Below are 13258 nucleotides of genomic sequence, written 5' to 3'. Positions count from 1 at the left end.
TTGATGTTTTTTTGTACTGTGCGAGTCTGGATTTATTTGGCTTTTAATCTCTGGTGCGTCTTTATGCTATTTATTTTTATAGCTTATCCAAATAGAAATTATATCTCTTGGCAATGGATAAGGTGCATTTTCAAAAACTGTATGATTTAAAATTTTTAACATTTTATTTGTATTCTATAATTTTATCCAAAATGTATTGGATAGGTTGCGACAATATCGTAAATATTTATCTGTGAGACGAGTTTATTGGTTTGATTTTTTTGGGGTTTTTTTTTTAAAAAATTTAAATATAGATACCTTGTCAAATGGCTTGAAGAAGCGCCTCAGTCAAATCAATAAGAGGCTTTTATCCTTGGGCCCAAAACAAACAACCCGAATTAAAATTTAGGTCAGTTAGATATTGATTTCAGGGTCGAAGCCCAAATAAGAAGTCCAAAGGTTACTATTCTACATTTCAATGGACTATAGTACCCAATTTTGGTCCATCGAATCTCATGTTCAACGGTCCACACCGCACAGCTGCGACGGATCTCAGGCGGCGCTGCTCGCCGGAGCTCACATGTTGCCCTTACTGCGATGCCCTCTCTTTCCCGTACACCTCGTACATTAACATCTTCCTTCGGAAAATCCCACAAGAAAACTGGCAAGCATCCTTGTATTCTCCAGAAATTTCTCAATCTCACCTCACTGGGTCAAATCCGAGAAGCAGTTGATTCATTGCCTCTCTTAGCTCGCAAAGGATTCCGTTTGAACTCCAAGATTATTTCCAATCTCATTCAACAATGCGCCAATGCGAAATTGGGGAGAGAGGGCAGATGGGTTCACCTTCATTTGAAGATGACGGGTTCAAAGCATCCCGGTACTTTTTTGTCCAACCATTTGATTAACATGTACTCGAAATGCGGTGATCATGAGATGGCTCGTGAGGTGTTTGATAAATTGAGAGTGAAAAATTTGTATTCTTGGAACAACATGCTTTCCGGGTATGCGAAATTGGGGATGCTGAAGCCGGCGAGAAGATTGTTCGACAAAATGCCTGCAAAGGATTATGTCAGTTGGAATACAGTGGTGATGGCATATGTGCAGAGTGGGCAGTTTCACGAGGCTATAAAGCTTTTTTTGCAGTTGAGGAGGTTGGATATTGGCTTTAATGAGTATAGTTTTGCTGGTGTTGTAACAATATGTGTTAAGTTAAGGGAGTTGTGTCTTGCTAAGCAATTGCACAGTCAAGTTCTTATTGTTGGGTTCTTGTCAAATTTGGTTCTTTCAAGTTCTATTTTGGATGCATATGCAAAATGTGGCGAGCTAGGGGATTCTAGGAGGTTGTTTGATGAGATGATACAGAGGGATGTTCTAGCTTGGACCACTTTGGTATCTGCTTATGCTCAACGCGGTGATATGGATTCTGCTCAGGAACTCTTTGCCAGTATGCCAGAAAAAAATTCTGTTTCTTGGACTGCTTTGATCGCAGGGTATGCCCAAAATGGAATGGGAAATGAAGCCCTTGAGGTGTTCATGGATATGATTAAGCATCATGTCGAAGCTGATCAATTCACTTTCAGCAGTTGCTTGTTAGCTTGTGCTAGCATAATTTCACCAGAGTGCGGTAGACAAATTCATTCACATATGATAACCTCGGGCCTGAGGCTTAATGCTGTAGTTTTGAGTTCTCTCATTAACATGTATTGGAAATGTGGAATCTTGGAAGCCGGGAAAAGGGTTTTTGACTCTATGAAAAACAAGCAAAATGTTGTCTTGTGGAACACTATGATATCTGCACTAGCACGCCATGGTTGTGGTAAACAAGCAATAAAATTGTTTGCAGATATGGCGAGAATGGCTGTTAAACCAGACAGTGTCACATTACTTGCCCTTTTGAATGCTTGCAGTCATTCGGGGCTTGTCCAAGAAGGACTTATTTTGTTCGAGTCCATGACTCGAGAGTATGACGTCAGTCCCAATCAGGAGCATTATGCTTGTGTAATTGATCTTTTGGGTCGATCAGGATGTTTTGATGAATTGATGAATCATCTAAAGAAGATGCCATGTGTACCAGATGATCGGGTTTGGAATGCTTTGCTTGGTGTATGTAGAATTCATGGAAATTTAGAGTTGGCAAAAATAGCTGCAAAACATCTTGTGCATTTAGAGCCCCGGTCCCCAGTAGCATACCTACTGTTGTGTAGTATATACTCTGCCCTTGGGAGATGGGAATCTGCCGAGGAAGTGAGGCGGCTTATGAACAAGGGAAACATCGAAAAGGACGCCGCGGTTAGCTGGATAGAAATTGATAGAAAATTTCATTTTGACAGTATAGCTAATAATTTGCCTCCTTGTGAGAAAGAAAGAACCTCGGTTTTGGAACTATTAGATGATCAGAGCTTGGCATATAACTTCAAGCAGTAATTTTTTTGATGCATTTTGTTTCTTTAACGATTCAGGATGACAGGGAAAGGTCTTCCATATCTGAATGACACAGTATTACATTTTCTTGGTAACTTGATGCTATTTATCATTTATGATTTACACATGCCTGATTCGCATTCCATATCAAGTGTATTGTTTTCCTGGTACACTTGAGCCGAAGCATTTTACATTTTGATGCTAGTCTTATGACGTCTGGTTCAAGTTTTACAAATAATGAGCTATAAATCATTATGTTATCCATGTATACAGATTTATCATCTGTGTAATTGAAAAAATATATATCCTAACTTTAATTTCTAACAAAATCCAAAATGTTCATGCACTTATCTTCATTGATTTGTTCATCAATCTAATTCATTATTCGAAGAAAACAATAGTTGATCATTATGATATAGTAAAATGTCGTTATCATACTATCAAGAAGAGGCTCCATTGATATTTTGTTTTCCTTATTTTGTAAGGCAGTCTGCCTAAGTTCGAAAATATCTGTTTGTAATGTGATTTTTCCTATTAATATCATTTCATTTTCCCATTTTTATCTTCAAAACGAAATTATTTGTTCCAATAATATATAGATGATGTCGATATCTAATGTGTGAATGTTAATTAACTAACTCGTTAAAGAAACGAGTCACATGTGGTATGGCATTGGACAGCCATGCAAGTGGACCTAGAAATATATTAGATTTTTTTAAAAAAAAAAATCTATCCATAACAATAATAACATATGTTCAATAATTCAAGGAAACAAGTCCCACCACTTCATTAAAATGAAGATGACACGACTTTTTTTTTCTTGGATTTATTGTTCATATATTTATCTTATTAATTAAATAATTTAACCAATAAGATATGATCATCATCAGTACTACATATAATTTTAGACATGGAGACGAAAGTTGGTTGCCGACAGAGATGAACCTAATATAAACAAAATTTGACATAATTCAATCATTTACAGGGAAAAAAAAAATTGAGTTTGTATATAATTTATAAACTTGTTTGTATACAGTTTGCAGGCTATCGTATTATTATTCGAGGTTACCAAACTGAAAATAACAAATGCGTATTTTCACGTCATCGTAATAAATAAAAAAAAGCCTCTAATATAATTATTAAAGTCAAACCTCAACACAACTAATTATTTTTCCTGCTCCTAATTGGTGGCATGTTATAAAACTATTAACCTCTCGTCCACAAGAGCGGATCCAAGTCCGGGTCGGCCCAAAATTTTTTAAAATTTTGGTTTAATTTGATGGTAGCTTGTGTAATTCAATTTAAGATATTAATGGATGCGGGAGCTTAAAACTTTAGTTCGAGTAGACTGAAAATCCTGAGTCTGCCGTTGCTCATCCAACAAGATGACAAAAAAATGTACGTTCTTTAAAAATTTGGCCATATCGGATTAGTTTAATTTCTCAACCTATATATTGTCTCACATATATATACGCGTGTGTTCATATAGACAAGTAAAAATTACAATTACATTTAATGATCTTAAAATTGATCACTTCATTAGCTAGTACATGGAATACAAATTAATTTATTTTATAATAAGCTAAAATATGTGAATATTCCATGTGAGTTCTTTTATGGTGCCCAACTCATATGCCCAATTCCATGCCCACCATGTACAATATGTAAGTTGACCAACACAATTGATGAGTTGACTTATCACATATTGTACATGGTGGGCATGGAGTTGGGCATATAGAGTTGGGCACCATAAAAGAACTCTATTCCATGTATTCCATATATATTTTTATTTATTTATTTATAACGTGGGTGCCTACAAACTCCACGGTAGGTGATATCTTCCTCATACAAAATTCATATATATATATATATAAATATAATAAAAAGAATACAATGGTAACGCATGGGTGAGATCGAAAATGAACTAACATAACGTGTTAATAACTTCCATAATTACAAAGACCATCAAAACAAAAATATCATCTCCTTCTCCTTCTCCACCTCCGCCATGGGAGCCGTCGTCTCCAAGCAAGTCGAGCGGCGAAAATCGATCTCATCGGAGAAGAAGGTGCTGGTAGACCTGAAACAAACCGGCGGGACCGAGTTTCCATGCCACGACTACTGCCCGTCTGACCGGAAGAACTGGATGTCGTGCATCGGACCGGAGAAGCTTCGGATCAACCAGATAGTCTGGCCGGGGACACACGATTCCGCCACCAACAAGATCGGAATCCCATTCGTCAGCCGCCCATTCGCCCAATGCCAATCCCTCTCAATCTACCGGCAGCTGGCGACAGGAGCCAGGGTCCTGGACATACGGGTCCAAGAAGATCGCCGGGTCTGCCACGGAATCCTCCTCAGCTACAACGTCGATGTCGTGATCCGGGACCTCAAGAATTTCCTGTCGGAGACACAGTCGGAGGTGGTGATCCTGGAGATCAGGACAGAATTCGGGCACGAAGATCCCCCTGATTTCGACAAGTACTTGGAAGAACAGCTGGGGGAGTATCTGATCCACCAAGACGAACAAGTGTTCGGGAAGACGATATCGGAGCTGCTTCCGAAGCGGGTCATCTGCGTCTGGAAGCCAAGAAAAAGCCCGCAACCCAAGCCCGGGAGCCCGTTATGGAGCTCCGGGTACCTGAAGGATAACTGGATCGACACGGATTTGCCGTCGACGAAATTCGAGAGCAACATGAAGCATTTAGGGGAGCAGCAGCCGGTGGCGGACCGGAGATTCTTCTACAGGGTGGAGAACACGGTGACGCCTCAGGCGGATAACCCGATCCTGTGCGTGAAACCCGTCACGAACAGGATCCACCCGTATGCGAGGATGTTCATACGCCAATGTTTCGAGCGGGGGTTGGCCGACAGATTGCAGATTTTCTCCGCAGATTTCATTTCTGAAGATTTCGTGGATGCATGTGTAGGGCTTACCAATGCAAGGGTTGAAGGCAAAGCTTGAAATTTGAATACCCAACAAATTATGACATCATGGGTCGGGTCGGGTCGGGTGTTTTCATTCGTTTTTTCCATTCCGGGTTTGTAAAATCGTGATTTCGTGATTTCCACTAATTCATGTGTGATTAATCTGTGAAGATTATTAAAATATATTCGGGACATCCAATTTATTATTCTTGAAACCAATATTTCTCTTATATGTATATTTTCTGGAAATTAGTAGTTTATTCCATGTTATTTCTCATGTAGGTGTATATTTTTTAGGGAAATTATGACTCGCTATATTTTGATACTAAAAAATTTACGCCAAGAAACATCTTTCTTTTTTTTTTTTCGACACACATACCACCAATAAACTCGATACTCAATTCGATTTAAAAAAAATTCTAAACAAATGCTTTTTCTATTAAAAAAAATCCACAATTTTATTTTTAAAAAAATATATAACCTTCCACGCATCAAAGGTCAACTCCACTCTTCTACACTATTGTTTTGGTAATAAAGGATGCTATTGATTAATAAAGGCCGGTGACCATACTCATTTGTTCACCCAAGATTTATTTGGCATGTATGATCTATATTCTACTTTACACCGGAAAAAGCATCACATACAAGTTTTATGTAAGTATGTCCATTTTTGTTACACAGAGATAATCGGGTCGAGCTTTAACTTTTTTTAATCAAAAAAGTAAAGTATGTCATTGGTTACATCCAGAAAATATAGATTTATGTTTCTGATTCTCAATTTTGAATAAATAAGATTTTCAGAAAATGGCATCCGTTCCATGAGAAAGAGAGTAAAATGGATACTGAAGAGTGGTAGAAACTGAAATGGTGAAAAAGTAACAATTCGAGCAGGAAATCCGAAGTTGGGAGAGGGCTTCCTTCACTTCAAGCAATGTGATAATACCTGAGTTGGAGCTCTCTTTTTCGTGCAATGTTCCCTTAATCAAAAGTGTTCCAGGGATTTGCTGAAATACCTACAAATGGAATTGATAAGTGTTAAATTCAAGATTTTGCAAATGAATTTTTTGTTTTTTTTATAGAAAAGAATAACAATAAAATGCATGCACAGGGCCACAGGCTGAATAAAATTACCGAAATCCGAAAGCGCAAGGCATCTGATTGAATGTGGTGAATGGTGATCATCTGAAGGATTGTTCGTTTCCAACTCATGGGAAACTATCGTCTCCCTTCTTATAACCTTTATCTATCTTCAAAATTGCATCACATTGTTCCCTCGAAGCAGTGATTTGTGTATTTGAATGATTATTATTCACCTAAAGACATGGTCAAAATCAGAGAAAATAAATTGAAAATACTTGAAAATAAATAGAAAGGATTCGATGGGTTGCAAAACATGAAAGGCGCTATACTGACGTTGAAGACCCTATGCATAAACAGAGAAACAGGAATAGCGGCAAACTTTTCCCCAAACTAAACATAAATCAGCTTACCAGTTGAGTCCATGATCATGTAGTAGTAAAACCCTGGTCAACTCTCGGGTGGCATTAAAATCCGTCCAGTCGATTTTGGGTTTACCTTCATGAGAGTAGAAAACATAGGGCTGGAAACTGGGGTAGAGAGACGCCAACAAGCAGAAATCTGGTGGATTATTGGAGCACTTGTTTCTTGGGTGAATACCTCGCGTCTCTCCACCGCTCTTCCTCTTCCTTTTGCTCGGCCTGGCCGCCATGCCTCGCTGCGTGTAAGAACCCCCCCACCACTCGGTGTGTTAAGTAGGCAACAAATGCACCTTTAAGCCATGATTCATAGAAAGCGATTTGAATATAAAAGGCAGAAATTATTCAAATCCAGTTATAACTTTGATCATATATATATATATGCTAGCATATAACATTTTTTATTAACTTCATATCTTAAAAATTAAGTAGGTTAATTTGTTTTGTTTTAAAATTTTGCAATAGTTTATACTTATCTGAAATGATAAGATTAAAAAAAATCACAAAGAAGACAGTGAAACAAAGAAGTTGACAAATATCAACTACAAAAAAAATGCATAATTTGCATAATAATAAAAATTGTAACAAATTGACTCTCTCTCCACTCACACACACACCAAAAGAATAACCGCTTGTAACCATAAAAGTTTAGCATATTAAATGCAGAATTTGATGATAGAAATCCAACAAATGAAGCCTAATTTTTTTCTAAAAAGTAAAATGCAGAATTTGATGATAGAATCCACTGTAAACATGTAAGATATGAAATAAAAGTTGTTACTTACAAATTTGCTAACATGATAAACTGATTTCTCTGGCACATTTCATCAAGCAATTTGAGAGCACTTTCAAGATGAGTAATGCAAATAAATGTCGATGATCAAGCCATAAAAAGTACTTGTCAAATTTATATACATCTAAGAGGAAAAGCAAAAAGATTAAAAATCACTATTTCATGCAAATAAATATGGAAATACAATTTGATTTGAAGGGGGGATTACTTGCCTATTAACGTTCGTAGGAGATTGTTGGAGGAAATCAAATGCTACAGCTTCTTCCAAGGTATTCCAGCTCTGTGTTAGTTTCTTCCAAACTCTTCTGATATTTTGAAAAAATCCATTAAGTTTCGGGAGTTATTGACAACTTTTTAAGGGAACAACCGCACAACTGAGTTAAGGAAGGTGTAGTGAGAACTATATGAGCAAACGATTTCAACCTCAAGTTTCAACCTAAACTCCAATCAACCAAAACCCCTCCATTATTCACCATTTCATTCAAATATTGAATTTATATTGTCCTTAATTTATTGTAAACTATTCTTTGAATAATTTCTAAAATCAAGAAAATTGAATGAATTTGGAATGATTGAAACTTTGAAATTAAAATAGGAAAAATAAGAATATACCACAAAAAATTCTTTCTCAACCGGTGATATGATTTCGAAAAACAATTATATAAGATAATAAACAAGTCAATGGTGCATTTCAAAATAACCTCAGTACATAATCACTTCAAATCAAACAAGTCACTAACTCACTATTCCATCTTACAATATAGTCGATAAGATGTCTTCAGAACAACACCAAGACAAGTCCAAAAAAGATTAAAAGCGATTTTCTCTCATTTTCCTTGGACGACTCCAAGGTAACTTTCGAACTTTCAATGCTTTTATCTTTCATCAAAAACTTCACTTTGCTGAACTTTTTCTCTAATCCAATTTTGTTTCCCTCAAAGTTATTAATTCACCTTGATTAGTCATGATTTGGGACCGGGAATTTAAATTGGATGAACTATTCTGATTCACCATAGAATCTAGATTATAGCTACATACTTGGTGTTTATTTGCACTCGATCAAGCCGAGAAAAGAATCATCAGAATTCCAATAAATATAGCAAGATTTTACCCTGTTTACAAACTCAAGAATTGACATCTTCCGTATCCACTACACTAAAATTCCATTATAAACATACATTAGCTTAATTATGCATGCTTGCATTGCGAAATTTTAAAAAACATTTATAACCAGAACTCTTACAACCAAGCAATTCACTAGTACTTCATTAATGTTTCAGGACTTCAGGTATGTCATCAAGATTTCATGAGGAAAAATAATCATGTAATTACAGAATTTCATCACATTAGTCAACAAAGTTTCCAAAACAGTACTTAAATACGAGCAACAAAATTAAAAGTTCGAAGCTTAATGCAAGAATCAAATGGTCCCTATCAAAATATACGCAACATGTCGAACAAAATATGCATACATTGAAGTTTCTCAAACAGCTTCGAAGCCAAGAGACATACCGTGATTACGAGAAGACATTGCCTACCCAAACATTGTAGGATCTGGAATGCAGAAGAAATCTGTCCAACATCGAAGAAGAATTCTCGGGGCAGAGGAGTGAAGAGGGGTAAATCGAATAAATTTTCAAAGGCCAATTAGGTTTGGGATTTGGCGTGAATTTGAGGGGTTCAGCTAGCTAGATATGGAAATTGATTAATTTTTTTCAAAAAATTTACACTGTGTTTGGATGACGAAAATTGGACGGGATTTGGTGGGATTTGGAATTGGAAATACCGTTTTAATGTTTGGCAACTTGAGATTTTAAAACGTGATTGATATTTGGTGGGATTTCAATTAGTTAAGTGAAATCTTGACAAAATTGGTCGGATTTCACAGAATTTCATGGGATTTGAGTTTATAAAGCAATAAAATTATTTTTAATAATAAATTTATATACTTTACTTATAAATTTTAACTTTTTTTATAATTTTTTTTATAAAATATCATTTATTCAAAATTTATACTATCAAATTCCAAAATATATTTAACTTTTTGTTAAACACAAAATGAAATTTCAATTCCATGGATTTTAAAATCCAAATCCAATTCCAAATTCCATTTTTTAGACATCCAAACACACTGTTAGCATTCGATTGGACAAGTAAATTGAATAAGCCAGTGTTTCAGAAAGTATTTGTAAGCAATTTTCATAAATGTGCGTTAAAAAAAATTTATAAGATGTTTTAAAAATATAAGTGTTTGGACAATTGTTTTTATAAAAATATTTTAATATTTAAAATATTAATTTTTTATTTTCATCATTGTCGTAAATTCTTTAAATAACTCACAGATTTTTTATTGTACGATATTATAATATCTTTTTATTGTTAAAATTATCAAAAATAGTATAACGAAAATATTGTAAAAAGTAATATGCATATAGAATTAGTAGTTTTAAAATTTATCATAAATGTAAAACATATATTTAAAAAATTTAAATAATTTATAAATTATTTTATATTTGTTTCATCGTGATGATAAGTTTGGACAAGAATTTATAAAATATTTTTATAAAGTGTTTTCTATAAAAAAAAATTTAGAAGTTGTTTAAAATAAATACATGTTTGAACAATTATCAATAAAAACTTTAGAGCTGGATAAATGTTTGTACGATTTTTTTTAAAAAAAATTATAATTAAAAAATTAAAAAGACGTTTAAACAACTATTTTGTTAAAATATTTTAATTTTCGTTTAACACACTTTTTTTTGTAATGACCAAAAAAAACACATATTCATGCTTTTTAAAAAAACTTTACTTAAAAACGCTTTTTAAAAAATATATTTCATAAGCTTTATACAAATTCTTTATCTCAGACACATTTAAGTTTTTTCAATAAACCATTGAGATAGACTCAATATATTCAAGTACCGTTGTTCCAAGGTCTTGGTTCATGATTACACACTTAGAACGTTTTTTTGTCATTTCAGTTATAACATGTTTTTTGTGAGACGGTCTTGCAATTTTCATTTATAAAAAGAATAACTCTACTCATATTTATAATAAAAAAAATATTTTTACATCAAACATGATCCAATGAGAGTGTGTCTCACGCTGAGAGAGATTGTGTTTTGATTATTCTAGTTCAAAAATTATGAGTATGTTTTCGTCAGCTAACTAGAGCCCGCTTGGATAAACAAGCACTTTGCTAACTAAGTACTAACAGTGTTTTTTAAATTAACTTTTAAAACTGTTTTTTTTTTTTGTAAAATAAAATAAAAGTTAATTAAGTGATATAAAAAACCCTTTATATCCATCCATACACACGTACAATAATAAAATTTGTCTATTAGCTTCTTAATCCAAGAAGCTCTCTTAATTAGTTTGAATTTCTCATTTATACTATACAAGTTTATTTTGTGTAACCACAGCTCATTTATAATAGAAGCGTATTTTGTGTAACCATAGCTATGACCATCGGACCAGTGAAATTTGAAATGGAAGTTCAAAAGTATTTATGACTCACCTCCTCGAAAAGTGAGGAATCGGGAATAGGATACATAACAGAGGATTGCTGCAAATCACATTGGGGACCTCTTTTCGAATAAAGAAAACAGCTATGCCCATTATAGCTTCACAACTAACATAACATTACGTTTCTCAAATGTATAACCAATCATATTATATCGTCCATCAACTATCGCCATAGATATCAATGGATAGACATATATTTTATACTCATTTCGTGTATATATAATGCAAGTATCAACATCCATCAATTGTATGGGCGAAGGAGAACAAAGTTCAAATCCAAGATTAAACATGTTCTGCAGACAAATCAATGTTTGTTCGATGCTATCTTCGGGTAGTAGTAACACCGCAGGGTTAGACCAAATGGCCCTATGTCATACAGGCAGTGACGGCGTGCTAGCATCGAATTTTCGGCAAACCAAATAACACGATTTGTACACATGTAATTGGTCCAGGTTACCAGATTTATCCCCTTCCTCTAAATCAATTAGAGAGGAGACCAAATGTATTGGTTGGCGACTGTTTCAGTGTATTAAATATTTAATTCAGGTAATGTAATCGCACCAAGTAAAAACACAGCAAGAGGATCATAAGTCAAAACCAAAAATAAAGGATCCAGACACCGATCATTCGAATCAAACAACATGTGTATTCATTCATATGAGAACAAAAACAAACCAGACATTGAAACCAAAAATGAAACAAAACGATCCCATAGCAGATGTAGGTCACCAGATGTATATAAATCTGATTAAAGCATCTAATAATAGTTTTGGGCAAAAGAAAAGGAACACAAATAGCAAAGATCCCTAACCACAAGTCTAGCTAGTTAAACCATGGTGGATATGACAGAGAAAAGGGGGAGATCAACGGTTGGAGTTGGGGCATTCACGAGAAAAATGCCCTTCTTCACCGCAGGAATAGCAACCAGCACCTCCTCCTCCTCCGCCGCCGCCGCCTCCTCCTCCATATCTTCCACCTCCCCCACCGCCTCCATACCTACCCCCGCCGCCTCCACCGCCGCCTCCCTGCGAGCAGTCTCTGGCCATATGCCCACTCTCACCACACTTGTAGCAACCACCGCCTCCGCCTCCGCCACGATCTCCTCCACGACTCCCACCTCGGCTCCCTCCGTACCCGCCGCTATCTCTACCCCCGTATCCACCTCCACCACCGTTGTACCCGCCGCCATCTCTACCCCCGTATCCACCGCCGCCGCCACCGTTGTAACCTCCGCCATCTCTACCCCCGTGAGAGCCACGTGTGGTTCCTTGGACAGATCCTCCGTTGGGACCAGTCACGTTGGCCGCCTTGGCCCTGCCATCGTTGCCGTACTCGACGACGAACTCGACGGTCTCGCCGTCTCCGAGGCTGCGGAAACCATCGGTCTTGATAGCCGATTGGTGGACGAAGAGATCTTCAGAGCCATCATCTGGAGTGATGAATCCGAAACCCTTCTGGTCATTGAACCACTTGACGGTGCCAGTTTTCAAATCGGCCATCTCAAAACCCTAGCTTGCCTCTCTTGCCACACAGTGTAGGTGAATGAGGGGAATGAGGGGATTTCGGCCCTCTTTTATATTAGCAGCTTAGGGTTAAACACGGGCGGATTTTATTTCTCTCTATAAACTGATTTTAATTTCTCGATGCAATTCCGAATTTTTTTCTCCTATTATTATTTATTTTTTTGCTTTATTCCGATTCTATTTACTATTCTCAATATTGGTCACGGCAAATTCCCATTATCGCTCATATAAAATATATATAAAAGGATATAATATTATTTTATATATATATTAGCTTTCTCGATATATACATATACATATTTTAAAAAATATTAAATATTTTTTGGTGTGAAACGTATAGAGATTATATACTTTTTTATATTATGGGTGATGTAATCATTTAAAAATTTTAAAATATATATAAAGATAAAATATTTTATTGAGATATGATAGTTTCAGATAAACTAAAAATTTATTAAAACAAATATTTTTAATTAAATCTAGATAGATATTTTTGTAATTAAATAAAGATAAAATATTTTTAAGAATTTATGGTTTATTCAAAATTATATTACGAGAGTATCCGAGTTTTTTTAGGTCATGATATAGAG

General features: G+C 35.4%; 3 protein-coding genes across 3 annotated transcripts; 2 read left to right on the top strand and 1 right to left on the bottom strand.

Moving 5' to 3' along the window:
- The first annotated feature begins 505 nt into the window (after positions 1-505).
- On the top strand, positions 506-2485 carry LOC140892227 (pentatricopeptide repeat-containing protein At2g21090). The gene has a single exon (XM_073301045.1). The coding sequence runs from the start codon at positions 577-579 to the stop codon at positions 2404-2406; it is 1830 nt and encodes a 609-aa protein (XP_073157146.1). The 5' UTR covers positions 506-576; the 3' UTR covers positions 2407-2485.
- A 1820-nt stretch (positions 2486-4305) lies between these two features.
- LOC140890671 (uncharacterized) lies at positions 4306-5665 on the top strand. The gene has a single exon (XM_073298627.1). It carries the CDS (start codon positions 4412-4414, stop codon positions 5366-5368), a length of 957 nt encoding a protein of 318 aa, XP_073154728.1. The 5' UTR covers positions 4306-4411; the 3' UTR covers positions 5369-5665.
- A 6106-nt stretch (positions 5666-11771) lies between these two features.
- On the bottom strand, positions 11772-12693 carry LOC140891243 (glycine-rich protein 2-like). Its single transcript, XM_073299633.1, has one exon. The coding sequence runs from the start codon at positions 12642-12644 to the stop codon at positions 12009-12011; it is 636 nt and encodes a 211-aa protein (XP_073155734.1). The 5' UTR covers positions 12645-12693; the 3' UTR covers positions 11772-12008.
- Between the last annotated feature and the right edge of the window lie 565 nt (positions 12694-13258).

The sequence above is a fragment of the Henckelia pumila genome, chromosome 3, assembly GCF_033568475.1.
Source record: "Henckelia pumila isolate YLH828 chromosome 3, ASM3356847v2, whole genome shotgun sequence".
NCBI classification, from domain to species: Eukaryota; Viridiplantae; Streptophyta; class Magnoliopsida; order Lamiales; family Gesneriaceae; genus Henckelia; species Henckelia pumila.
This window is presented reverse-complemented; position numbering and strand designations above follow the sequence as displayed.